The sequence below is a fragment of the Tympanuchus pallidicinctus genome, unplaced genomic scaffold (genome assembly GCF_026119805.1).
Source record: "Tympanuchus pallidicinctus isolate F22 unplaced genomic scaffold, pur_lepc_1.0 scaffold1, whole genome shotgun sequence".
Taxonomy (NCBI): domain Eukaryota; kingdom Metazoa; phylum Chordata; class Aves; order Galliformes; family Phasianidae; genus Tympanuchus; species Tympanuchus pallidicinctus.
Window position 1 is genome coordinate 27,802,090 of NW_026294618.1, and position 27,550 is coordinate 27,829,639.

Genomic DNA, 27,550 nt, shown 5'->3' on the forward strand with positions numbered 1-27,550 from the left:
TGGAGACAGTGATTCATTACATCATTTATTCATCAGTTGAATTGGGATGATCAGAGGCTTTTCTGATTTACAGACAGACTTAATACTTGGCTGGTAAACCCTGGGAAGCATTTGGCTAACACACATTCTACTTACAGGTGCACCAGGAAGACCTTGGGGACCAGGATCACCATCAAGGCCACGAGCTCCCTACAAAACAAGACAATAACATCAGACAATAAAGTGAAGCTCTGGGAGACTAAAAGCTTCAAAAATGTTTCTGTTGTCCTTAGCAATACTATTTCTATCCTCAGATAATAGAATAGAATCAAAATTGGAGAAGTTTTGAAGTGCACTACAGATTATTATCTCTACTGTTTCAAGCAAACAAGATAATTGCTATCCTATAATTTTTAATTGAGAGCAAAAAATGTTTTCAGAAGGGTTTATGGAAAATAATAAATTCCTTTGGCAAACATAGGAAATATTTCAGATAGGCAAGACAGCTCAAAAAAGTAAGCAAGTAACTTTAAAGACTCAGAGAAGACATAAAGAAAGCCAGAAAGTAAAGATAGTAATAGTTCAGAACATATCTGAGAGTTTAGAAAGGATCATGCATGAGAAGTCATAATCAGAACAAATTTGTTGTTGTTTCTGAAAATAAAAGGTCACAGAATTAGGTTTCCATGACTTCAATTCTGAAGGAAGACACATGGTATGATTGCAATACACTCTTCCTTCCCAGCATTTTGATCGTATTGATTTAGAAAGTTTATAACAGTAGAAACATAACAGTCAGTTTTGGATTAATTGATCAAAATAGTTTAATGAACAGCAGGAAAAGTATGTGCACTTAATCAGTAAGATCATGTTGCCTTTCTTCCTATGGAAGCTATGGAAACACAGCTGACATAGGAAAGAAAATGCAGAAAAAAAAAAAAAAGAGACAAATTTAAGTAAGGTTAAAAACATTCATGGATGTATTTTTGTATCCAGTTCATTTTATGACAAGAAATGTTAATACTCACTTTGTTACCTTTAGGTCCAGTTATTCCAGTTATACCTCTGATACCTAGGATGCCCTGAAAATAAAAAGTACACTCAAATCATGATTAAATCTTTTCATTATATCCACTCCAGTTTTCAGACAGAAATATCCTTACAGTTCCATGTACATTATATTTTACTACTAAGCATAAAAAGAAAGAGTATACTTGAATATTAAATTTATAAAGTAATTTAAGATTTCACAAAGACTTAGCTAAATGCTACAATCACAAATATGCTTTAAGGACTGAAATTACCACAGAGCTGAAACAAAGCTGTGCAGTCTGTACAAGAGCAATACATGAAGGCATGATTTGAGAAAGGGCTTATGTTGTCTGAAGTAGGATACAGGACAGATACAGGCAAAAACTCCGGAAGGCTTTATAGAAATCTAAATGTAGAAAAGAATTGGCCAAGATTTTTCTAAGAGCAAGTGCTCAGTATCTTATCTAAGACTTCTCATCCATGCATCACGTAGATTTGGTAGATTTTAGGTGCTGCTGCAGAGAACAGATTCCTAATTCTTTCTGCGCATCGTGACATCATATTTTTTTTTGTGCAAGGAAAATGCAGGAAAAAAAACATGTATAAACTCTACAACCTCTCAGCCTGTCTCTCTAAAGTGCGGCCATACACTCTTCCATACAGCATCTGTCTGACATCATTTTCTGTAGATTATGAATCCCATATTTTAGGAAGGAACAATTATTTTAAATCTTGTTTGGTGAAGTCACCAGCTGGTGAAACAGTGAAGTGACATGAAAGCCAAATCAGTCCCAAATTGTTTCCTGATCCCTTTGTGGGTTGTTTTTTTGTTCGTTTGTTTGTTTTGTTTTTGTTTTTGTTTACAGTGATAAGAACCTTTCCAAAGTGATTTGTGACCACATAGGCCCTTCAGGAAGCAGAAGCAGCATCTTAGGCAACTGCTTTCTCCGGGCCAGGTCCCCAGGGATGCTTTTTTGGCAGCAAGTATAAGAAGGATGAGTAATTCTCTGGTCCTAATACAGAGTGTTCTGTTGCCATGTGCTTATAGAGAATTCTGTAATTAAGGATTTGGATGTCATGTGCATCAAAGTAAATTCCTGAATAATGTCATATCTGGACACCAGTGGAATTAAAGAAATAATTTCATGCCAAAGAAGAAAGTATAAGAATCCATTAGAAAGTAAACTATACAAATTAAATGTGTTATATGTAATGTCTATTTCTCTTATTTAAAATGATCCCTTGATGTCTGTTACATATTGCCTGTTGAGCTGTGGGAAGCATAATAAAAGCTCGTCATGAGAACACAGGCTGAGGAATTATATGTCAGAACAAACAAGTGAGGAGTAACAAAAGGAAGCTACTCCAAAACTTTAAGTATGACCAAAGGCTACTTCCTTGAAATGGAAAAAGACAGAAAGTTGAAAATATCTGCTGTTCCATGGCAGACACTTCATCCCCAAGTCTTAGCAATGTCCACATTTCACAGCTAAGCATAAATACAAGCTTTCCAAGGCTGAAGTAAACATCATTGAAATTATGGAAAGGGAGAAGTACTATTTGTACAGTTCAAACATTAGAAAATGTAGGACGTGGTGTACTTTCTAAAACAAGTATGCAGCAGTGTTGGATGAACTTAACTAATTCTACTGTCACTTATAAGCAGTATGACAGGACAAAAAGAAAGTTGCATGGAGCTTCTATGATATCCATTCTCCTACAGTAAGAATAGATACAATATAATAAACCAAATGCATAACACTATTCAAAAAAGAAATACTTTACTGGAGGGCCTTGAGCTCCAACTTCACCAATGGGTCCTTGATCCCCTTCTTCACCCTGGGAAAGCAAAATGAATACACTGTTGATTATCAATACCCTGGATATTGTCTTCTCAACGCAGAAGGCCCATCTATTACTTACTGTTTTCTGTCACCGTGTCCTATTTGAAGGAAGTTCATCATTTTACTATTAGTCAAAAAAAGTAATTCCAAAGACACTCCAGGATAAAGTAAAATAATACTGTACTCTTGAGCTCTTTTTTTGTCCCTTTCAGTGTTAATCACGTTGGGCTTTTTTTGTTCTTCTGGATAAAATGTGTAATGAAGGCTTACTTATAAAAGTGAAAGGACTGGATATGCCAGTAGCTCTGCCTCACAATACCATGTTGTGTTTCCGAATTTTTTGAAAACTGAAATGGTAAAACATCTCACCAGCTGGTTAAGCTCCAGTTTGATAACATGATAATAAAAGGTCTAATCTAATCCAAATCTAAAGCCAATATTTTTTTTCAATATAGCTAAGAACAGAGCGGGGTTGGGTGCTCTTTTGTTTAGCTTTTTGTTGCCACTGCTGTTTCAAGAAAGGATTTTTTCTAATTTTTTTTCTTTTCAACCAGTATTGAAGCATGCAGCAAGGCAATGTAAAATTTCCCAAACTTTGATATAAACTTTTCAAAAATCAAACAAAGTTAAACACCTTTAGAAAGTTCACATTTCAGTCTTCAAGATGAATCAGACTTGGCCACTTTATTATAGTAATAATTTGTCTTTCCCTCTGATGTTACATTTCCCCTCTCAAATATATTTTTCCTTGTCATTCCTCCTGTTATGACTCAGCTGTGCCACAGAGCAATTCACACAGTAAGCCAACAGAATTCTTGTACATTTAGATGCTTGGAAGTTTTACTATTAATAAATTAGATTTCAAGTTCCACAATAATTAAATTTGAATGATCAAAAAAAGTAACAACAGAGAAGCATCAGTGATTTCTGCGTTCTAGTAAATATAGAAGTCAGAGAATGAAGAATAGAGATGGGTCTTTAGATACTCTGCAGTATTATGATATGCAGTATCTCCTCGTACATTCATACATAAAAACTGTTGGTAATTCTAATGAAATCTAATGTTCTTTTTTTTAAACAATCTAACTACAGGAGTAGTTTTCCCTTATATTTACATTTTCTTTTTTACCTTGTAACCTTGTTTTCCTGGTTCACCAGATTCTCCTTTTGAGCCTTTCTGTCCCTAAAATAAATGTAGAAACAAAAATGAGAAATCAGAGATTATTCAGATTAAAATACAGAGTTATACAAAACAGATACAGACTCCTCCATACAATTGTACTGTTTCGTCTGCAAATCCTCATTCACCGACACTTCCTCATCTATCCATTCAATACTATATATTAAGTACCATCCTCAAAAAGATGATTTCCTGGATCTAACGAGACTGTATTTCTCACCAGATTAGGTGTTTCTTCTCAGATTACCACATAACGATTTCCTTGAGTCATCAGTCTTTTCAGAAACCAGTAAAGAATACATAAAATGTCTCAGAATAAGAATCAAAGAGAGTTTCTTTCAATTTGTTTGATAAAGTCGAGACCAAAAAAAAGCAGGAAAAAGACAAAAGTTTTGGTAGAATATGTAGAGACTGGAGTCAGACTTCAAATGCTCAGGAAAGCGAATGAAGAAATCTTTCACATACTCTAATCTTTTCAAGACATTCAAGACATAAGTTTTACTCTGAAATTTAGAGCATCAGTAGGAGATTTTGACAACAGGCTATTATGGTATTATATATTCAGAAAACCTTCCCTCTGTTAAAATGTTTTTTAAATTAGCAAACTGCACTTCTCTGAAGCCAGAATGTACTCTCCCTGGTGTTTTCAAATGGTATCTCTGTAAGGAATGTTTGAACACATCCCTCTTACCTTCATTCCCATTAGGCCAGCATGTCCTGGGCGGCCAGGTGGACAAGCATTGGGACACTGGAAGAACATTCATTTTGTCAGCACCAGATAGCTTGGATAAGGTTGTCTTTAAATGGTTTTTTAAAAAATTGTGGGCAAATCTTACCAGTGGGTCACCATCTTGCAGACCAATTGTTCCCTAAATTAAATGAAATTAATCAAAATTAGTAAAAGAAAATTAAACAGGCCTGATCCATTTGGCATTAGACAAAATGGATATTACAACTATCTGAAGCTGGAATCAGAAGTATAATTGACCAAAGGATCTCTGATATGAAAACAACCTAAACTGTAGGATATTACTGTAAGACTCCAAGTCCCAAAGAATCCCATCCTTTAAGTTGTAACATTTTTTCTGAAGAAAAAGCCTCTTCTTTTTTTCTTAAGCTATTTAAAATATACTTAGGTTGTCCATCTTTTACTTTAAATATCAAACTCTACAGACCTACTGTTTGATTTACTAATATATCTGTAGTCAATCTGGTGGTAATTTTGTACCAGAGGTTTTATATATCCATGGTAGATTTTTCCTAAAATTTTTATATAATGAAAAGCAAAATTTGAGTTTCAGTATTTAGGCAAGTACTACAAGGTAAAGTTACAAACTCCGTAGATTTCGAATAGAATCCAAAACAATTATTGTGGTCAGGATGACTTTTATTTTTCAAGCTTACTAACATTCAAGAAAAAAAAAGAAAAAAAAAAGAAAAACCATATCTTTTCAGAGAAAATAATCTCATAACACAAGTACTGGTAGGTGAGTGACATGTCTGCCAGTTTCTGGAACTGCAGTAAACTAGAGACCTCTGTATAACCAGATGGATTCAGCTGGGGGGGGGGAAGGCCATTTCTCATATTAAATCAAATAATTGATGGAAGTTCATAGGAGGCTTATGAGACACAACAGGAAGAAATATGACTTCACAGCAGCTGCTGGATTCTCCAAAGCCCAGTGGAATGGATGATTATGTCAGAATGAAGCAGGGGAGTTTGAAGAACTGAACTACTGTCTTTTAATACAAAAGGACTTAAAAAAAAATAAAGTAAAATAAAAAGTTGAAGGCATGATAGGGATCAGTAACTGGATTGAAACTGTGTAACATGAAGAAACCTTGATGACAAAATTATCAGTGAATAGAGGAAGCATACACCATTACTGAGGGTTCCTTTCTAACTGCCTTTTTATGTTTCCTAAATACCCCTCTCCATGTTATCATTCACTGTTATTTTTTTTTTTAAACCATGTCTCATTCAACACTCTGGTAACTTTCATGAAGACAAGAGACAAGGTCTAGAATAAGCTTATAGATTTAGAGTCTGTTCAGCAGAAAAACAGTGAAGCTTTAAGAGAAGTATTAGTGTAACAAACCTTTCTTCAAGCTTGCACTTCTCAACCCACAGCCTCCAATTGTGCCTGCCAGATGCTCCCTGGGCAGGTAATTAGCCACAACACCTAGGCATTTCAAATATTCCTGTTCCTAAGAGGCTCAGAGAGGACAACCATCCTCCTACAGAGGTAAAACTGGTGTAGTTTTCTTACATCTCTTGCAAGTAGAGGGCAACAGAAAAAATAAGTAGCACCTGTAAGCATACATTACTCAAGCTCTTTAGCCAAATAATTCTTTTCTAGCAGAGAATAGTCTGCCTCTACTGATGAACTACCACTGCTGAAGTCCAACAAAGAGTACATGTACTATAACACACAGGGAAATTTAAAACTTGCAAAAGTTACAGTTTAAGACCATTTGCAGAAATGGGAATACGTGATCACAGAAATTACAGAGGTTGCATCTCAAAATATTTTTCTTAAGTAGAAGGACTAGAAATACACTTTCTAAATGGAAGTAGACAAGTTGATATTGTTGCATGAGTTGTATTGCAGGCTTTGAACACAAGAATGTATGATTTGATGTATCTTGCTGAAATCCTTAAGTTGGTATTATGTTGTGGGACTTAAAGTCTTGTTCAAGCAACACTAATAGTGTACATAAAACTCAGATGTTAGCACATATTAAATACACTTACTCGAGGGCCCGGAGGTCCTGGTGGTCCTGGTGGCCCCCTTTTCCCTGGATCTCCCTAAATTAAAAAAATTTTATTGATTCATAGTCACAATGATAACAAATAATCACATATTTATACCAAATAACAGAAGCAATATATGAATTTACTACAGAAGGACAGAAGAAATAAAATTAAAACTTTTAGCAAACACAGCAGTACTTACAGGTGGGCCAGCACGGCCTACTTCACCAGGCAGTCCTGCAGCACCAGCTGGACCCTGTAACAACAAAGTTAAACAGTAATTTTAGATCATGCAATACCTGTACAACAAGCATTTGAGGAGAGTGAACACAGCATTTTCTCAAACAAGAAATTATGCCTTCAGACACCATTATTCTTGCCCAATGACACTAATAGATGAGGACAGCATATATAGTAGACATAGAACATCAGAAATAAACCAGTCCCTTTTTCCTCCGTATTACTTTATTTGAACTGAATAATAAACGTATCTAACAGATTTTACAAAATTAAACAGTATATTTATGAATTGTAAAGATGATACTTACAGGTGGTCCAAGAAGACCCTTGCCCTGTGAAATACGAAAAAAAGTCAGAAATGTGGAGAGGCTTTTGCTCCAAGTTGAGCTGTTTGCCAAGGGAAAAAAAAAATACTTGGAAGTAAAAAGCGTGAAAACCCTGGTGTTTGATTCTGCAGAATGGTTTTGAAAACTCGTTTAACCAGTGTTAGACATTTATTATTAGGTAATTGATATCTGAAAAAAAAATAAATTACTGATTAAGCTTCCTTGCACTAGCACACTAGTATTTCCATGTGCATATTTATAAACACATGCACCATCAAAAGAATGTAGAAATGAAAGCCTTTGTGCTTAACCAATTGTCAGACAGCAAGATAGACACATTTATGATATAATTTTACTAACAGGGCATTGAAATTGATAATAAAAAAAAAAAAACCTCTTTTTTTTTTTTCCTCTACTTCCCCAAGGTCTAAATTCATTGAAGTGGTGCTTTTTCAGTAGCTAGAAAGAACTTCTCATGCTTATATTTTCTATTAGTATTGCTTTGAGTCATTTTATGAGAAGTATCCAACAACCAAATGTGTTTCTGCTTATTTGGAAAATGATTTTCCTCTGCAAAAACAAATCTCTAAGTATTGCATTTCTAAAGATATCTGAATATTTAAGGAGAATAGTGTCAATAAAGTGTACAAAAGACTGGAACACAAAATCATAAACTTGCTTCACTAGATTTGATATAATGAAGCACCTGGGCTAAGTGGCACATAAAAGTCCATAAATACCAAACTGGATTTATGTCTGCAATGTTTCCCTGATGTTACACAGGGAAAATTCCAAGTATTTAAGAGAGTAATTTCATTTTATTCACTTAACACAGAGCAGAAAATAAAGCTTTTCATCTTGCTTAATGTACATGATTCCTTTGCTATTACTTAACACTCACTGCAGTTTATTACATTGCCTATATCTAATTATACAAATTCAACCATCAATGCTTCACATACCTGGTATTACACTATGCCATCTGCCACTGCATGAAGGAAGACAAGTACACGCAGGTTCCTAATTGAGCATCACTTTGACAATTTGATTATCACCTTGATAATGTAACAGTGAAAGGCTGTGATACAGAAAGACAGTTATGGCTACTGACTGTGTGAGCTACACACAGGCCCAGGAGAAGCCACTTGTTCCCATGCTGCCCATTCCATTGTATCTCCTTACCCACCTAACTAGAAGAAGCAGGGGCCCAGTGCTGCCCCCAGCAATTCATGTCTCTCCCCTTGCCCTGCTACTTCAGGCCATGAACTCCCTACAATCAGAGCCAGTTAGGGAGTTGAAAGCTCCAGCCAGTAGGGACCTACACACAGCAATCAGTGACCTCTCACAGCTGCCTCCATTCATGCCTCTGCCTGTGCCTAAAGGGAAAGCCCCTTTACATCCACACAGTCTGGTTCCAAAGCCTTAGGTCCCTGCCATCAGCTTTGAAGGAGCACACTCCATGGGGCTGCATTTTTTAGACACTCTATATTCACAGTCCTATCAATATTTTGTATCTGTAAAATAAAAGTAATACACTGACTAGTAGAAAAGTTAGAGGGAGCCTGAGAGAGAGTGAACCAAAGGGTGTAATATATGCGCTGAATTTAGCACACACCCCAGGTCTCTTGCTTTACCTTTATATAACTGACAATTCTCATCTCACCACTATAAACATTCCTGCAGATTTATCTTTAAATACAGTGTCCAACTTCTTGCTAAGCAGAGGCAGAACAACTCCGAAAGCTACCCCTACTGATGATCAATGAAGCATGTCACCAAAGCAGAAAAATGCTCCGAGGTTGATGAACTTTCAACAGTGGTTCAAAATCTCAGCAGATTTACTGATTTTACAGCCTAAAAAATATGGTCAGAATATGGACCTGAATCAAGTCAGTTCTACTCTGAGTGGAATCAGCATTCAACTTTATTAAGTTGTCCAGTTTGCTGCTTTCTCATAGTAACATCTCTGTTTCTACTTCTTTAAGTATATTTTACATACACACTTTTTTTAAAGTTCATAAATGATTCCATTGCACATTAGTCTGTTAATTATAAGATAAAATACTGTATATTTTCCTCAAGTTATTTCTTATTTGAATTCATTGAATCATAAAATCATTTGAGTTGGAAGGGACCCTTAAATGCCATCTAGTCCAACTCCCCTGCAATGAACAGGAACACCTACAGCTATATCAGGTTGCTCAGAGCCCCTGCAACCTGACTTTGAATGTCTCCAGAGATGGGACAGCCACCACTGCTCTGGGCAACCTGTTCCTGTTTCCCTTGTCATAAAAACCTTTTCCCTTATATCCATTATATCTAAATCTCCATTCTTTTAGTTTTAAACCATTCCCCCCATCCTATCACCTTTAGCAAACCCTGCTAAAGAGCCTGTCCCCTTCTTTCTTATCGCCTCCCTTTAGATACTGGAAAGCCACTCTCAGGTCTCTCCGGAGCCTCCTCTTATTGAGTCTGAACAGACCCAGCTCTCTCAGCCTGTCCTCGTGGAGAAGCTGTTCCATCCCTTGGATCATTTTTGTGGCCCTCCTCTGAACATGTTCATACTACAGTATTTTAACAACTTTACAGTTCCCTACTTTTTCTTTTATATATTTCTTCTCATGTACGCTTTTTTCCATATCATCTGAATAACAAATCCGATAACCTGACTCTCCATTCTAGTTATTTATTTTTAAAAGTATTGAAAATTACCAGCAAATGGTTTCACCAACTATTTGACAGCAAAAAATGAAAACAACAAAAAACTAACAGAGAAATTCAGGCCTTCATTTTACCCAAAAGCTATCCCAGTTTTGCTATTATTTGTGAACTAAGTTTAGCTGTGACATCAAGACTACAGATTTTCCAGCCATTGTAAAGGTATTGCAGGTATAAATCAGGCTCCATGTTTTCAGGCAAGAAAACAGCATCCATGAGAATCAAATGCAAATGTCTACATAGATTGATTCATCTTAGGTTTGAATATTTCTATAATGTAACCTTTTCAAAAATAGCATTGCTATTTCTTCTATGGACAAATATCAATGATATTTGTGCATCAAAAGACAAAGAATTTCATGAAAATGACTGCTATATGGGAAAATAATGCCTCCTTTAGATAATCCCCTTTGGATAATGTCCAAAAGGAATCTAAATCTTAACTAAACTATCTTTATGTGTGGCCCTTTTACAGTTTTACACCACTCATGTTTTTCCGGTACTCATTTTCCTAGTTCCCTGTATCATCTTAGTTTCTAGACACCATCATTCACTTCTCTAACCTCGTTAAATTTCTGGAATTCACAATTCTTTACAAACCCTAAAGATAAATGCTAAATTCATCTATATGCCAATGTGAACAGCATTTTTTGCATGTTCTTTCTCATATGTTGTCTTGCTCTCATATGGAATGGCACAGAAAGTCTTATACATAATTTAAAGTTCAGCAAGGCTATTTAAAGACATGATGAAGAGCTGAAATAGTATGACTGTAGGTAAATAAATTTATCCAAATAAAACATGGGCTATCTTGTCTCTATAGTTTTTGACAAGTAGATGGAAATCAACACTGGCAATGCTTCCAAAACTATGACCACATACCTTTCTTTACTACAGTATACAAACCAAATGTATCCTCTTCACTAAATCCTACACATTTTCATGTAATGATAAACGGTTCCTCAGGCTACTTTATTTTTCTAGGAGTTCTTTGAAAACTTGGAAATAGTTTTTGGCTGTGTAGATTTGAGGTCTAAAAAGCCTCCTCATGTACTAAACTTAAGACTTACCGGAAGTCCACGAGCACCTGGAGGTCCTGGCTCACCCTTCAAAAGATAAAAAATTGAGTTTTTCAAGTGAAATTAGAACAAAGATCTGTATACAACACACAGGAAAATGGTCTAATCTTTCGCTGGCTATAATTCTGTGACACGTTCTGCAAGATAAGCTATTGGATCTTTTCTCTTGAGAAAAACAATTCAAACATACTAGTTACTATGATTTCTGATGTATACTTCATTTGTCTGATTGCTGATGAAGTCAGGTTTCTCTACTCTTGTTCCCATTGCGTATGATTATGAAATTATTACAATCAAATAGGGAGAAATAGAGGGGAAGAGATTCATCGCTACTGAAGATGCTCAATCTTCATGCCATCAATGTAACATCACCATTCCTTACTGCCAGCTGAGAGAATGGGAGTTCCTTTGGACTGTGGGAAAGGGCCCTTTGAGACTCCTACAGATTTTTAATACTGTAAGAAAGGCTGCATCATCTCATTAGTTGCATAGAGACAAACAAAAATCCTACTAAAAAAATATTGTATCACAGAATGGCTTTAATTGGAAGGGACCTCAAGGGTCATCAAGTTCCAACCATGCCACATGCAGGGTTGCCGACAGCTAGATCAAGTACTAGATCACATTGCACAGGGCCCCATCAGCCTGGCCTTGAACATCCCACCTCCAGGGATGGGGCATCCACAGCCTCTATGGGCTACCTGTTCCAGCATTTCACTGTGCAGTTCCTAACGAACTTTCCCCTGACATCTAATATAAATCTCCCTTCCTTTAATTTAAAACCATTCCCCCTTGTCCTACCATAATCTACCCTTGTATAAAGTTGATTTCCCTCATATTTACAAACTCTCTTTAAATACTGAAACGCCACAATGAGGTTTCCCTGCAGCCTTCTCTTTTTCAGGCTGAACAAGCTCCGTTCATTCAGTCTATCTTCATAGGAGGAGCTATAGCCCTTTGATCAGCTTGTCCCTCCTCTGGTCCATCTTCAGAAGCTCCTCAGAGGCATTTTCTGTGCTGGGGTCACCAGACTTGGATGCAGTACTCCAGATGGGTCCTCACAAGAGCAAAGCAGACAGGGACAATCAACTTTCTCATGCTGCTGGCTACCTCTCTTCTGATGGAACCCAGGATACATTGGCTTTCTAGGCTGCAAATGCCCACTGCTGGCTGATGTTAAATTTTTCATCAGCCAGGACCCCTAAGTCGTTTTATATATAATATTGTTCTTACCTTCTGTCCTTTTGGTCCTGTGGCACCTGGTGATCCATCAGGACCTGTTAACCCCTTTGGGAGTAATGTGTAAGATGTACAGGTTACATATGCTTTTCTTAATCACAGAAAAAAACATCTAAACAATAGAATAATTAAGCTGTTACATGAGTTGAGTAACTGCAGTAGCCTTATCACTGAGATGCCTATTTACACATACAGGTGGAATTGAGATACAATTCCAATCTATGTTTAAACACTGCTTAAGTTAAAAGCACTAGCTTCTGTTGACAAATAATCAGTGCTTGTAAAAAACGTCCTTCAAAAATGATTCTGTTAAATTATAATTAAGCTTCACATTTGAATTCAGATGATCATATTTTGTCCTGATAGGAGACAGACAAATTTAGTTTATAGCTCAAGTTAAAAACAACCATCTGTGTTTTCCAGTTCAACTGAATTGTTCACAGCTACAAATTGAAGGAAGCAACAAGACTCTCAAACCTGTAAGTTGTTTGAAATAACAGAAGGAAGACTAGTTTTATAGAGGCCTTTTTTCCACTTTCTACACATGTGCACTTCAAAAGGAATTAAAATAAATTGTCAGAGTTTCCCTGAGAAACATGCATTACTAAAGTCAATCTGTAGAAACATAATTATGGAGATTCTATGTACCTTCACTAATCATTTCTGTCGAATCGCAAATTCAAGAGAAAAACTAATTTCTGAGGAAGAAAGCAGTGGCAGTTCAATATTAGTACCAAACACCACTCTGGGGAAAGTTTTTCCCCTTCCTTTTTGTCACGGATGACGGAAGGATTGATCCTAAAGATCACATTAGTTCACTTTATCAGTCATTGCTCCCTGTAGTTTGGTTCTTAAGGAAATGTCACTCCCCAGCTTCCTGATAGCCACCTACAGCACTCAGGAATAACTGATTCACAAACTTCTGCCTCTCGGGAAAAGAAGCTACGGAGACTGCCTTGTCTAAATGAATTGGAACACCCTGATGTTAATCACTCTGAACAAAAAAAAGCAGGTTGTTTACCTAGCTAAAAGTAAAAAGTCATAATGATACTATAACTGCAAATTCATTTGGGGTTCTTTTGTTCACTTTCATTTCCAAAATTCTAATCAGCTTAGACAGTTTAGAAATTTCCAGAGAACCATAAGAAATGCCTTGCTTTTATGTATGTCCAATAATTTCCTCTTTTGGTTCACCTCCAGCAAGTCAGTGTTCACCCAGAGGGATGTATACTCTGTTAATTTTCTTTCTAAAGCTTACATGATCATTACAGGCAATTACTGTACAATATCTTAACTCAGTCTATTAAACCTGACACTGAAACAGTTTGTGAAAGAAAAACAAGAATTTAAGAAGTCAGAGCCACCCCAATTAGAAAGGGAAGAAGGAATTATAAATCCAAAACCCCAATTAAAAGTTGAATGCTCAGTGGGAGTACAATAAGGTCTTTTTTTTTCTTTTTTTTTTTTTCTTTTTTTACTGGAAATGAAAAAGGATTACCATTTCAGAATGTATCATTTTAGTATTAGTTTCACTCACTGATAAACATGAGTGTACAGGCAAGTGTGAATGAGTGTTTACAGCTGACTTGAGTTTTAAAAGTTCTGTTTCACCTGATTGTGTTATAATGAATCCTGGCAATGGAGAGAAAATCATGCCTAAACTATAAATTATATAAACTATATAGCCTAAACTATAGAATTAAAAAAGTTGCAGCTCTTCTTATGGGTTTTTGACACATACAAATGGGCCATGGTCCTGTTTTGCTGCCAGAAAGAAAGGAAGCTGATAAGGAATACTGAAAGTAACGGGAGCCCATTTCATCCTTCAGATTTGAATTTTGAAGCCTAACTAAAGACTTCTCCAGCTCCATGTTCTCTTAATACCTTTAAAAATAATAATAAAAAAGAAAAACCCTGATCCTGCAACAGTATTTCAATCATCAATAAAATTAAGCGGTTTAGTTTATTTCTATTATGGTAGATGTATGGTGATGTATTGTGCATTACCTGTACTGTAATATACTGTATTATTGTCTATTATCTGACACCCAGAACTACCGCCACCAGCCTCGCCCTCCTCGGGTGCCAACCGCCCCGTAGGGACCCGCGGCCGCGCTGCAGTGAGAAGTAGAGGCAGATTGAGCGCCCCCTGCCGGCCGGCCGCGTGGGGAGCCGGCTCTCCTTAGCGCCTGTGCCGCGCAGCACAGCGTGGCGCTCTGCCCGTTTGCGGCACGGCCGCTCTTGGTAGGGGCACGCTCTTCAGCAGGGTAGCGGCACCCAACGCTGCTCCTCGTCTGCTTCACTCCAGCAGAGAGGACATAGAGCTGTGTTCCTTCCAGACAGCACGTTTTAGCTTGGGCGAAGTGCCTCTCCCCAACTTGTGCTGCTGGCACTAAGCTGGCGGCTCTGAGGAAGCCAGAGACCTCAGGAGAAGGTCATGCTTCTACAGAAATAGACTAAAACCAAGCGCTCTTTCTTAAAGAAATTCCATAAAGTCAAGCATACTCACATCAGCTCCCGGCTCTCCAGGCAGGCCTGGGGATCCTGCTTTGCCTGCGTCCCCGTCTGGACCCTTTGGGATTTAAATGCAGAAGACATTTTGCATACTGCAGAAAGGGAGGCAGAAACAAAACCTTGTACTTCTCTCACGGAGCAGACACAAAATAACTGAAAGCACTTACCGGTGGACCTGGGGGGCCATTAGGTCCTCTTTCTCCCTAACGGGGGACAAAAGGGAAGGTATTAGACTTACAAGGACCTTCTGTGGACTCTTGTGAGAAACACTGATTTACAGATTAATGGGAATATTCACAAACTGATTTTTTTTCTCTTTTTTTAATGGAAAATGAATAATAAACTTGCATGAATTCTACTACAGTCTAACAGAAATAATCACAGAAAGATCTGTCAGGAAATGGAAAATACATAGTAGCTGCTATCAGAAATAATGCCACTTCTTAGCATGCTTTATTGTGGTGATATTACATAATTCCTTTTGCAATTTGATTTATAAAATCCTTGCACCCTATTTAAGGCAATTAATCACAGCATATGACTATGAGTACATAAAATAAAAATTCCTATAATGTCCTATAATGTCAGAATCGGAAAAGCCACTCCTCAAGCCTGCTACAGAATATAATATCCATCGCTTCCTGTGCAGTTCTGCTGCCAGTTCTCCCCAGAATCAAATGCAGAGGACAACACAGGTACATCTTGAGGCATCACCTGTTCCCTAGGCGATGCTTAGGAAATACTTACATCAATGCCATCAATGCCAGGCACTCCTGGTGGCCCTGGTGGACCTGGGGGGCCTGGTGGACCAGGGAGCCCTCTCTGACAAGGAGTAAAAGAAGAAGCAATTAGATCCTGGTAAGTCTGTAAAAGCCAGTCTGTGAGTGAGGGCTTCTTTGGGTTATTCAGGCACTGGTGGTCTGTGTTCTCCCCACCCATGTCAGGACCAGCAGGCCCTATGCTTTTGCTTTTGTGGTGATAGCAGCACACTCCTCTCACAGTCAGCACAGGGATGAGGTGTTAAACCCCTTCCTCTGTCTGGATGCCCTGCTGCTCCCATGGTGCTGGGAGCTTAACTCCCTGCCCCAGCCATGTGCTAATGTTAGAGCGGCAAAATTAAAGACAGTGATCTTTGCAAACCAAACACTAAAATTCACTGAGCTATTCTAATTCCTCAGCCAGTATAAAGCAGACAGTCTTCCCGAGAGTTTGTGCTAAGGAAGGAAGCTTAAAACTAACCCTTTTGCTATTTCAGTGGCAGCTTCAGATGCTGCCCTGTTTCCACAGGATTACATTAGCATCTACAGAGAAACTTTCTTCAAGTGCCAGGCTCCCAGGGGAGAAGTGGGAGGCGCGGCATGTGGAAACTGAGAGAAAGGCTTTTACAGGTCTGCGTCCTATAATGAGGGTCTCTGTTCTACCCACAGCCAACTCTGGCTGTCCCCACAAAGGCACTCTGTTGAGACGGAGGCCAGCCCAGGGCCTGCTGGGGCCCTGCTCCTCACAGAACTGCTGCTCTGGCTGCCTTGCCTCCCCACACCAGACTTTCCAGCAGTAATCTAGCCAGTGATATTTGTAGGTGGAGGAGAAAAGGGTCAAAAACCATCCAGCGGGTCAGTTCCAGGGCATGACAAAAAACAGCCTTCAGCCCCTCTTCATACAGACCCTTTCCCTTAGCACGCAGCACCATCCCTTTCCTCACACTTACCTCAATCACTGTCTGGCTTATCTGTAAGGGAGAAAAACAGGGATAAAGTCAGAATAAACTTACTTGAGCAAAGCAGAAGCAAAAAATCTGCAAGAAGAGCCCGAGAAGCAGAGAGCCCCATGCAGCCCACGCCATAGTGGGAACAGTTTTTGCAGCCACCTAGGTGCTACGATACACAGAATACCAAAATGTGCCTTACAGCCGAAAGGTGAGCTGGGCTGGAAGGCACCCCTCACAGCTCCTTATTAACTGCCTAGGAGAGGGTCGTGGGATTGGAGGAGAGCTGAAGGCTGGGAGGAAGAGGATTGAATGACTGCAGTTCCTTTAACCCTTTGCCCTGCTCGCTGTTGCTTTGGGCACCCTCCCTCACCTCCCACCGAGGGTTTCCCTCCCTCAGGTTGCCCAGGAGTCTGCAAGGAGACAGCAATCTCTCTTCACTGTCAGGGACAACTTTCAAAAGCCTCTGACCCTAGCACGGGCTGAGAAGGAAAAGACAGGAAGGCATGGAAGAGTTAAAGTGAAGTTGCTACTTCAGGGGGCTGGGTTGCTAAAGGCACCAAATTTCAGTCAGGTATGGTGAAATAGACTTCTCTGGACAAAGAGGGAGAAAATGAATCTGCTGTGAACTTGATAGATTCAGTGGCAGCCTGGTTCAGCACTGTCAGGCTGTGAACGCTGCTCACCCGGGCTGGGAGCTCACCACAGCCTTCTCTCTGGGGCCGCAGGGGATCGCAGTGAATCAGCATCCACTGGACTTCAAACTGGTAGGGAAGACAAAACAACGTTAATTCAACAGGGGCTCACACTTGACAAAGTTTAAATAGGACCAAAACTGATCAGCTAAAGGTATATTTTGAAAGGTAGGCATTTAACACTAATTAATGCAGTCATGAGGGTATGGGGTGCTGCTGTTCAGCACAGGCCACAGGAGTGGACTAGCTCAACCTCTGGAGCTTCTTCTAGAGCAGATCACCACTCTGCATGCCTTCAGACACAACGTCTGGAGGCATTTTAAAGAGGGAGCATAAACCTGCTGAGAGATTTAAAGAGAAGGTGAGATTCATCATTCATTTTTATAGAGTAGATAAGTACACAGGCAGTTATCTCATATTATGTTATACTGACAGTTTTATTGAAGGACACACAGTCCTAAAAAGATTTCTTCTGACTAAACAGTTGTGTCCATGAGGAGTGATATGTCCAAGAACAGAAACAGAAGGTCTAAGTGTGAAGAGTTCAGACAGGTGGATCATATGTACACTAGCAAAACCCTGCGGTTGAGTAATACACATCTGTGAAATTTCACATATTCCTTGAATTTTTATTTGGCACTGGAAAATGACATCGGATTAAGGCAACCTCTTCTCAGAAAGTGTCACTGAGTCTTTCTTGATTTGCATATGTAGATTAAATACTACCTAGCCTTTCTTAAAAATTATTCAGTAGCTCAAATGCACATCTTCAGAGGCATATCCACTGATATATCATGCCTCAAGTAGATTTTTAAGTACCAAAAGTATATTACAATAATAACTGTTGCGCATAGTTATTATGTTCAAGGTTTAATGTCTTCCGTCTGATATAGTACCAGCTTGGCTTACGACTCACAAATGAGTGGTTTGTGCTGTGAGTTCTTAACTTGATGATAAAATTCACAGGATTTTTCCTTTCATTTCATTATGAATGGCTGACAAACTGAGGAAGAAGAAGGATTATTTTTTACCTTGTAACAGCATAGAGATCTGTGTGGCAAAGACTGTGATTTGTTTTTGAGAAGCTGAAAATAGAAACGTGAGTATCCAAGGGCATTCACTTCTTATTTCTTTGCTCCTCTGAATCTTCCTTATTCTATAGAGCTGAAGTAGCTTCCCACCATCCCTCCCACAGTATAATATATTAGTGCCTTCTTCTGGCTACCTCCTGCACTCCTGCTAGGATATTTCATTGCTCTTTTCAGTGCCAGCCTGTGGCTGGTGCAGAGAGAACCGAGGTGCTTTCCTCTCCTGATACTTTCCCTGTATTAACTTAATTGCATACTGACTGCTGTAGCTAAAAAATGTTTAAAGTCCTTTAAGATTTCTGCAAAACACCCAGATGTCCACAAGTTGCTTTTTTGCTTATCTTTTCAGCTCCTCCACTTCAGTGCTGCCACTCTGAAATTCTTGCTATCACATCTCTGCTCTTCTATTTACTGCAGCCTCCGGAGTGCCGTGAACAGCACAAAGGAGGCAGAATCATAGTTTCTTTTACCTGTTGTGTTATCTGACACCATTATCTGAGTCCACTCTTTATCTTCTTTATTCAATTCTCATTATAAAGCCTTTCCCAATCCTTGATAATAGACAATCGATTGACAGAATAGACATGAAAGCATTGAGTGTATACTATAATTTAATAGCTGGCAATGCAGTAATAAAAATGAGAGTATCTGGAATCTGAAGATTCACAAAAAAAGCATAAAATGGGATCAAATGACCCCTAGATAATTTATTTCATAACATGCTACTCAGTTCTGAGTCCTGACTCTGCATTATTCACCCTGAAGCTCACCTGCAGAGGCTGAAAGTTTGTAACTGGCTCTTAATGAATGCTGAAGCTGGGCTTAATCTATTTCTGATTTAAATAAGAATCTATTCCTCATTTAAAAGGATAGACATGGTACAATTTCTTCTTCTACTGTTTGTCTGTTTAATGTTAAAATCAAATTTAATAGTACTAAAACTAAACAGTAGTCCATTCAGTAGCTCAGAGATAGTAAAATTAAGGTTGCCTATGAACACTTCCACTGTATCTGACCAGGACCAGTGTGATTCTACTCTTCTTCCCTCAGAATGCTTGCTTCATTCACCAGATCGAATAAGCAAGTTCATGTACTGTAGAAATTGGAGTTTGAGACTGAATAAGAGAAAAAGGTGGTAGAAAAAGAAAGGATTACTCTGTGGTAAAGGCAGAAAGATAATACTGAATAAGTGGATTATACTCCTGATCTTGTCCCATAAATCTTATAGAGTACTAACTATTAAAATCAAAATAGCTGGTTTAGATGGCATTCTGCACCATAGTAGGAATGACTGGTTGCTTGAATGGAAGTATCTTGGTACAGGTTATGCAGAAAGTCTGATCAACAACAAATGTAACTGAAATCAATAGTCTTGAGCTGTATTTTCAACTTGCAAAGAGTTACAATATCTGCAAACACTATGAAAAAAATGACTTTAAAGCCATACCAGTATCTGCATCAACACACTGTTTTGCCTTTTTTCACATATAGATAGGAATTACTTCTTTGTGTGTGTTTGTGGCGGGGCTGTTGACTGGTGGCATTTTGTTGTTGTTGATTCCTTTTTTTTTTTTTTTTTTTTTTTTTTGCTTCTGCATTAAGGTGAGAAAGATATGAGATGAGAAAATGGTAATTACTGGGTTGGGCTATACTTCAATGCAAGACTCTCCAAGTGCCAACAAACCCATCTCAAAAGAATACTACTAGCAAATGTGTATTATACATTTTTTAAGTTGGGACCAAATTTTTCAACTTTGAACGAAGTCATTGTTAAAAGAGAAAATTTATAATGAGGTTATAAAATGGGATTACTTGCTACAGAAGGAGCCTGGCTCACTGAGCCAGGAAATCCCTTTAATGCCTCATGTTTTCTTCTAACATTCTTGAATGGCTAAAGAGAAAACTGATAATTTTGTTTTGATCAAGAAGGAGTTTGAATGGTGAGCACTATGTAAGGCCTGGTACTCTCATGAGATTAAAAAGCAAACAAAAATAAGTCTGAACAAGAGAGGGAGGCATCCCATACAGGAAAAAACACCTAGCACTGTTTACAAATCACTGTACCATGAAGTGAATATGAAAGGAGTTAAAATGTTTGAAACATGCACAAGTATGTGGGTTGCTCTGAAAGTAGTGCCTTTTATTTATTTCCATGGAAACTACAACAAATGTAAAGAGCACAATAAGACAGTTTGGTGCAGTAAATTGTCACCTACAAAAAATTATTTTTTTCAGGGCCACGAAGATGGTGAAAGGCCTGGAGCATCTCTCCTATGAGGAAAGGCTGAGTGAACTGGGTCTGTTCAGCCTTGAGAAAAAGAAGACTGAGAGGGGACCTGATCCAGGTCTATAAATATCTAAAGTGTAGGGGGCAGAATGGCGAGGACGGACTGTTTTCAGTGGTGAGTGGAGACAGGACAAGGGGAAACGGCCAGAAACTGCAGCATAGGAAGTTCCGCACAAATGTGTGCAAGAACTTCTTTACGGTGAGGTGACGGAGCACTGGAACAGGCTGCCCAGGGAGGTGGTGGAGTCTCCTTCTCTGGAGATGTTCAAGACCTGCCTGGATTCCTACCTGTGCGACCTGCTGTAGGGAACCTGCTTTGGCAGGGGGGTTGGACTCGATGATCTCTGGAGGTCCCTTCCAACCCCTGCAATTCTGTGATTTTTCAGGATAGTCACCACCGTTAGCTATGCATTTTCACAGGCAGTAAATAAGAGCCTGAATGCTGCACCTATAAAAATCTGCATGGCAATCTGGAATGTGGTTTGTCTTTCACGCCATTCTCATTACTGCTAAAATGATCACTCTCCATTTCTCTGTGCTAATATCTACTGTATGATCTCCATAAATGTACAGCAGGCCTCAGTGAATGTTAGTGGGTGCCATTTTTTTCCCCATGAAGAAATTCAGTGACACGCCTTTTACAGAATCACAGAATCACAGAATCGTAGGGGTTGGAAGGGACCTCCAGAGATCATCGAGTCCAACCCTCCTGCCAAAGCAGGTTCCCTACAGCAGGTCGCACAGGTAGGCATCCAGGCAGGTCTTGAACATCTCCAGAGAAGGAGACTCCACCACCTCCCTGGGCAGCCTGTTCCAGTGCTCCGTCACCTCACTGTAAAGAAGTTCTTGCGCACATTTGTGCGGAACTTCCTATGCTGCAGCTCCCGTTTCCCCTTGTCCTGTCTCCACTCACCACTTTCTTTCATACACATTTCCATGTCAGAGGCCATGTTGTCACACTGCCCCTCTGCTGCAGTCTGTCACATAGCAACAACGTGGAAAGGAATATTGGTGGAAAGGTTTAGCCTCTGCTGCCAGACCACCAACATCCACCTCTGATGTCATGAGCCAACACAGTAACATAGAAGGTATTACTTTCAGAGCAGTCATCATAATTTGACATGTCTTTGACAATTACTTGGTCAGGCAACAATGTTTTTTTTTTTTTTTAGTCAGATTGCTTTGTAATTAATTTGCTTTGGGCTTTTTCAATTGCTTTAAGGTTATGTTTCACTTCACTTTTTGTTTTTCCTATTTGACTTTTTAAAACTAGAAATAAAACCATTTCATTGGAAAAATAGTAAAAGGGTGGGGCTGACCTCGTGTTCATTTAGGGGAGAAGTGAGAAAGGAAAATATGACCTGGCCTTACTGTCAAGGTGCTTTTTCCCTTGCCAGTATTTCACACTGATCTTTCTGAGTATATTGAGCTGATTAAAAGAATGCCACAATTTAAAGATCTTACATGTAGATGTTCCATCAAATCAGTGCAAAGTGTCGTCAAGGATGAAATGCAGGTACAAAGATCTTAGAAAGTAACCTCAGATAAAACAAGGATAATCATAAAGCAAAACTATTAAAATTTAATCTTTTAAGACCCATAGATGTGTAAGACCTATAGGTCAATAATTTCAGTATTCATTTTCCAAAATTCCTACAGCATTTCTGTTCTATTTTTGATTTCATAGAACAGATATAATTCAATTAGTTGTGTTTGTCTGTTTACTGTTTTGCCCTCTTAAGTTTTATGGAAATGCTCACATCTGCTCACAGTTTTGCTTATGCAATTCAATTGTCTTAGTAGTGCTTTTGATTAGGTGTATGGAAGTTTATTAAAATCTAAATAAGATTTAAATATCTGAAGTAGGATAAGTCCATAGTTAAGCATTTAACAGTACTGTAGGCTTTAAGAAAAACTCTGACATTCCTCTGGGGCTAAATCAGAACATGTCTGCAGCTGCCTTCTGGACAAGCTGTCTCCCTGTGCCCTGCAGGGTAATTGGTGCCTCAGGGATGATTCAAGGAAAAACAGCCCTTCAAGGAAATTACAATTCAGCTGTGATCAGTTTTCAGGTGGGAGCTCCTCTACTATTTTTAATCAATGATTTCTATGTTTGTTCTAAGAGAATTCTATTATTTACAATCTGTACATTTGCTTTCAAGTGACAAGCTGCGTGTATTTAAAACGTATCATTTTATTCTGGGAGATTTCTCAGAGTGAAGAAAACATAAGGCATTATTTTTTTTTATCTTACACAGGCATAATCTGTGCAATGCTGTAAATTGACCCCTGTTCAGCAAATACTCATAATTACTTTCCTCTTAGATGTTACAAGTCAGATAACTGCACTAGTCTAGTAAAAAGCATTAAATGTCAATTAAATGACCAAGGATCACTTCTAATGAAGTGTTTAGTGTCAATTATGAGAAACTGGGCCTCTGAAAACAAGGAAACTAAGGTAATTTCTATCATCTTACAGCAGTTAATATTTGAGCAATTTGAAATTAATGCCCTTACCTTTTCATAACAGGCATGGAATTCAGGAATTAGGTTCTTTTTGGTTTTGAAATAATTATAAATCTCATATTTATTACTTAGAGCTTATAATGGATTGTTTGAATTACTTTTAGATTAAACAAAACAAAAAAAAAGAAAAAGAAAAAAGAAATACTGTGTGTTTTTCATTTAAAAAAGATAAAATGCAGTTGTAAACCTGTATGAAAGTTTGCCCCCTATAAAACATTCCAGAAATCTTGGAAGAAGTCCTTTTAGAGGCTCAAAGACAAGACATTATTTCTAATGGAACTCTATATAATACCTCCAAGGCAATCATAGTAACAACAAGCAATAAAGAATATCTTTTAAAATGAGATGTATTATTTGCACTCATAAGAAACTGATTTCTTCTGCAAGATAAAGAGAGCACTCACAGAATAGTGAAGGAAAAAATATAAACAAGAAGAGGGAACATAGTTTATGTCCTTTAAAAATTATACTACTGGAAGTAATAATCTTTAACAACGCTTGGAAATAAATCAGAAATCATGCCTGGGACATATTAAATAACCAAAATTGATGAGATGTTTAAAGTGAATATAGTCAAGCAAGTAAAAGGGTAAGTCTAGAATGTACCCAACCATAGCTTTTTTACTCAATTTAAAGAGAAAACAAATACACAAGTTAAACCACAAATGTGTACAATATATAAAGCCATTTAAAATTATCTATTCTATCTGCTTGTTTATTTTCTTTATCATAATTCCAAAGTATATGGTCTTCCTTAATCTACAGTTTTATAATATCAGGCTGGACCACCACAATTGTCAGTTTTGACTTCATAGTGCAGGCCATGCAATCCTATCTAGGGTGTCCTATGTCAAGCCAACAGTTCTGTCTGAATTGAAGTTTTTTTTGTTGTGTAGGTTTGGTTTAAAAACTTAATGAGTTTTATACCTTCTTTCTTCCTCAACAATTTGTTCCAGCACTTCATAATTCTTTTTGTCAAGAACTACAACATATTCCTCAGTTTTAAGACCTTTTAACCCAAAAGATTTGAGTTTCTTTTTCAAAAACTGACCGTGAATCCTTCCACAAACATTTCAAAGATGTAAAGAAATATTTTGCACAATAAATGATGAACTGTAAAAGTGACTTAATTTCATCTTGCTCTTTCATCCTTGAAGTAGGGTGTCCTATATCTAACATTCATCAGTAAAACAAATAGCTTTACATTTGCTTAACATAATGCTTAATGATGTGAGTGCTTAAAAATATGAGGTAGAACTTAATGCAAGACACTTTCCCCACAAAATGTCTGAAATGTCCAGCCTACTTGCTGCTCTTTTTTTGTATGCCTCACTGAAAAAGTCACATCTCTGATAAACACAGGGTTGAAAACATCCAAAAATGGCAAAAGAGGAAGGAGGATAAAATTCCAATTTTCCTCTGCTCCTTTTTCTAACTTCATTAATTCTAGCCATAATCATAGAATCATAAAATGATTTGAGTTGGAAGGGAATCTTAAAGATCATCACCCATCCACGGCAATGGGTAAGGACATCTTCCACAAGATCAGGTTGCTCAGAGCCCAATATGATTTTGAGCACTTGCAATGGTGGGGCATCCATAAATTCTCTGGGAAATCTATTTCAGTATGTCACTGCTGTCATCATGAAAAATGACTTCCTTATATCCAATTTTTATCCTTTTTCAGCGTGAAACTATTGCCCACTGTCCTGTCGCTACAGGCCAAATAAAAAGTCTTTATCTTTTTTACAAATCCCCTTTCATATATTGAAAGGCCACAAAAAGGTCTTCCAAGACCCATCTCTTCTCCAGGCTGAACAAGCCCAGCTCCCTCAACCTTTCTTCATGGGCTGCAGCTATTTGTGGCCCTCCTCTGGACCTGCTCCTACAGCTCCATGACTTTTCTTGTGCTGGGATCTCCAGACTTGGACATAATACTTCAAGTGAGGCTTCATGAGAGCAGAGCAGAGGGGGACAATCATCTCCCTCACCTGCTGGCCATCCCTCTTTTGATAGAACCCAGGTTATCACTGACCTTCTGGGCTGTACGTGCACGCTTGCTGGCATGAGGGAAATGCAAGTTCTTGACAAGATCGGCTTAAAACCGTAACTCTTCTAGTTTGTGTGCTGCCTCCTCCAACCACTATTTCATCATGCAACAGGAACCCTCTTTGTTTTTAAATGCGTCTAACCTGAAGGCATGATTTGCTGTAATACTTCATACTGGACATTTCAGTACTATTACACTATTGCCTATATCTCTCTGTGAATTTAATCTAGATACATTTTCAAAGACTGTGGATTTTCACGCTGAAATATGTAGAATATTTTAGAGTATGTAATATTTTCATCATCCCATCCATTCATTCAACCACTAATATTCCTCAGACCAGTCAGTAAATGTACAGTTAATCATGACAATATCAACTCTAGCATTATGATATTGAATGATATTTTCAAAGATCAATTTTTGTTCTCAGCAGAATTAATACCGCTTTTCAGCTACTGATAGATCCTAATCCACATTGAGAGCAACATATTAGGCAGCGACTTTCAGAAACCTCTGCTACCATTTTCCAAGAGAATCTGATGTCAAATATGATACAGATATGGCAAATTATGAGATGTTGCTTTTCTTGCAACACTTTGAATTTTATGCACTTTTGGCAAATAATGTGAGATATACATAGTTAATGCAAGACGTATCTCACTTCGCTCATTTTACTTCAAAGTTGATGCAAATCTGCAGTGTAGTAATAAGGAAAATGTTCACTATGTATTAAATATATGATTCTCTTTTGCCATTCAACTCATTCTGAAATGAGTGCCTTGCTGTTCATGTTATATGTTCCTAAGACATGTAAAGAGGATCCTTGAAAAAAAAAGAAATTTATATTATTCAGCAGAAAATGCATTATGACTCAATAGCTGAAAAAACTCTGGCTGAAAAGAAATTTTCACTGATGTCTAGAAGGAAAAATGCAGATGTACAGCTACAAGTAGTTTTCTTCAATCAGAAATTATGACTATGTCACTTTCTCTGTGTTTTATATTAATCATTGTTCTTGGGAACTAAATCGGATCATCAAATAATAAAATCCCTGAGGTTTTTCATCTTCAGTTTTCTTGATAGAAGGGCACAAAAGCATTCAGTATTTTCCGTATGTTACTCTCAGTGTGATTTTCTCCACCAAAACAACTCTCTCCTCACTATAGTAGAATGAAGAGGATATTTTAAGTATTAAATTAACAAACAGGATATAAAATAATCATTTGACTGCCTGTTCTTGTCACACCATATGAAGGAATGAAGAATGAAGGAACACACCATAGTGAGTTTTGATCAATCTCATGTAGGAGATATTCCCTTTGTAGTAACTACATGTAATATTTATTCTGAGACAGGACTACTCATCTCTAGCTTATAGCTCATGTGCACAAAGAAGTGAGAGATCCCAATTCCTGTTCAATGAATGCTTTGGTCTCTTTGATGTGAGGTACAGTCCACAAGTCCATGTCCTGAGACTTCCTTCTAGATTAAGCTCCATATATGATACAAACAAGGAAACATAGATCTGATATATCCAGACAGAATAGAACCAATGACAGATGTGTTGTTGTCTAAGAAAGCTCACTGATGAAACTTAGACATAGCCTGAATCATCCTTTACCTGCCACTATTTATATATATGCACACAACATTTGAAGTTAAGAGTTAGTACTTACCTGCCAAGGGGGTTATTCTCTGCCATCTGTATTTTAAGAAAGCATCTGAAGATGTGTTCCATAGAAAGATTAAGTACAAAACATTTTATTTTTTTTAGTAATACAAGATTTTGAAACTTACCGGAACTGAAATTTGAGGATTATTTTTGAGTCTTCCAAGCACAGCGAAGCCATCAACACTGATTTTCCCCTTTGGTTTTATGTTTAGGGATTCTACTTTTATACAGTCAATAAAAAGTGTAACCCTGTTTGTTTCCACACTTATCATAAGCTTGTGCCATTGAGAATCAAACAAGAAAGGCAAATGTAAAAATGATGCAGTCTGGAGACTTCCATCCACTCCTTTATAAGAAAACTCAACACTTTTCATTGGACCATTCAGATTCACTCCAACTTGTTCTTTTCCTGAAGAATCCTGAATCTGCCAAATAGTCCAGTATTTCTGAAGTGTGGCTCCAGTCATCCGAAAAGTAGTAAGAAAGGAATATTCATCAGGCAATCCATTGGAATATATTGCACTGTGTAAAATCAAAATACAGTGAATTTGTTGTGTATTTGTTCTGTAAAACTGCACACAGAATCAGTTCCTCAGTAGAGCTATACTGCAGACATTCTTT

General features: G+C 37.9%; 1 protein-coding gene across 2 annotated transcripts in view; it reads right to left on the bottom strand.

Moving 5' to 3' along the window:
- Window positions 1–27,550, bottom strand: part of COL9A1 (collagen type IX alpha 1 chain) — a 65,966-nt gene that overhangs the window by 28,724 nt on the left and 9,692 nt on the right. Inside the window, exons 5-21 of one of the 2 annotated variants that reach the window (XM_052673515.1) lie at window positions 27,055–27,451; window positions 17,298–17,375; window positions 16,615–16,635; window positions 15,654–15,728; window positions 15,074–15,109; window positions 14,902–14,964; window positions 12,387–12,440; window positions 11,145–11,180; window positions 7,339–7,362; window positions 6,993–7,046; window positions 6,791–6,844; window positions 4,872–4,904; window positions 4,727–4,783; window positions 3,985–4,038; window positions 2,797–2,850; window positions 1,008–1,061; window positions 136–189 (exon numbers count right to left, since the gene is read on the bottom strand). In XM_052673515.1, coding sequence (XP_052529475.1) covers window positions 136–189; window positions 1,008–1,061; window positions 2,797–2,850; window positions 3,985–4,038; window positions 4,727–4,783; window positions 4,872–4,904; window positions 6,791–6,844; window positions 6,993–7,046; window positions 7,339–7,362; window positions 11,145–11,180; window positions 12,387–12,440; window positions 14,902–14,964; window positions 15,074–15,109; window positions 15,654–15,728; window positions 16,615–16,635; window positions 17,298–17,375; window positions 27,055–27,451 — 1,198 coding nt within the window. Of the gene's footprint in view, window positions 1–135; window positions 190–1,007; window positions 1,062–2,796; window positions 2,851–3,984; window positions 4,039–4,726; window positions 4,784–4,871; window positions 4,905–6,790; window positions 6,845–6,992; window positions 7,047–7,338; window positions 7,363–11,144; window positions 11,181–12,386; window positions 12,441–14,901; window positions 14,965–15,073; window positions 15,110–15,653; window positions 15,729–16,614; window positions 16,636–16,677; window positions 16,897–17,297; window positions 17,376–27,054; window positions 27,452–27,550 lie in introns of those variants that run through there. The other variant, XM_052673433.1, reaches the window with a different exon arrangement.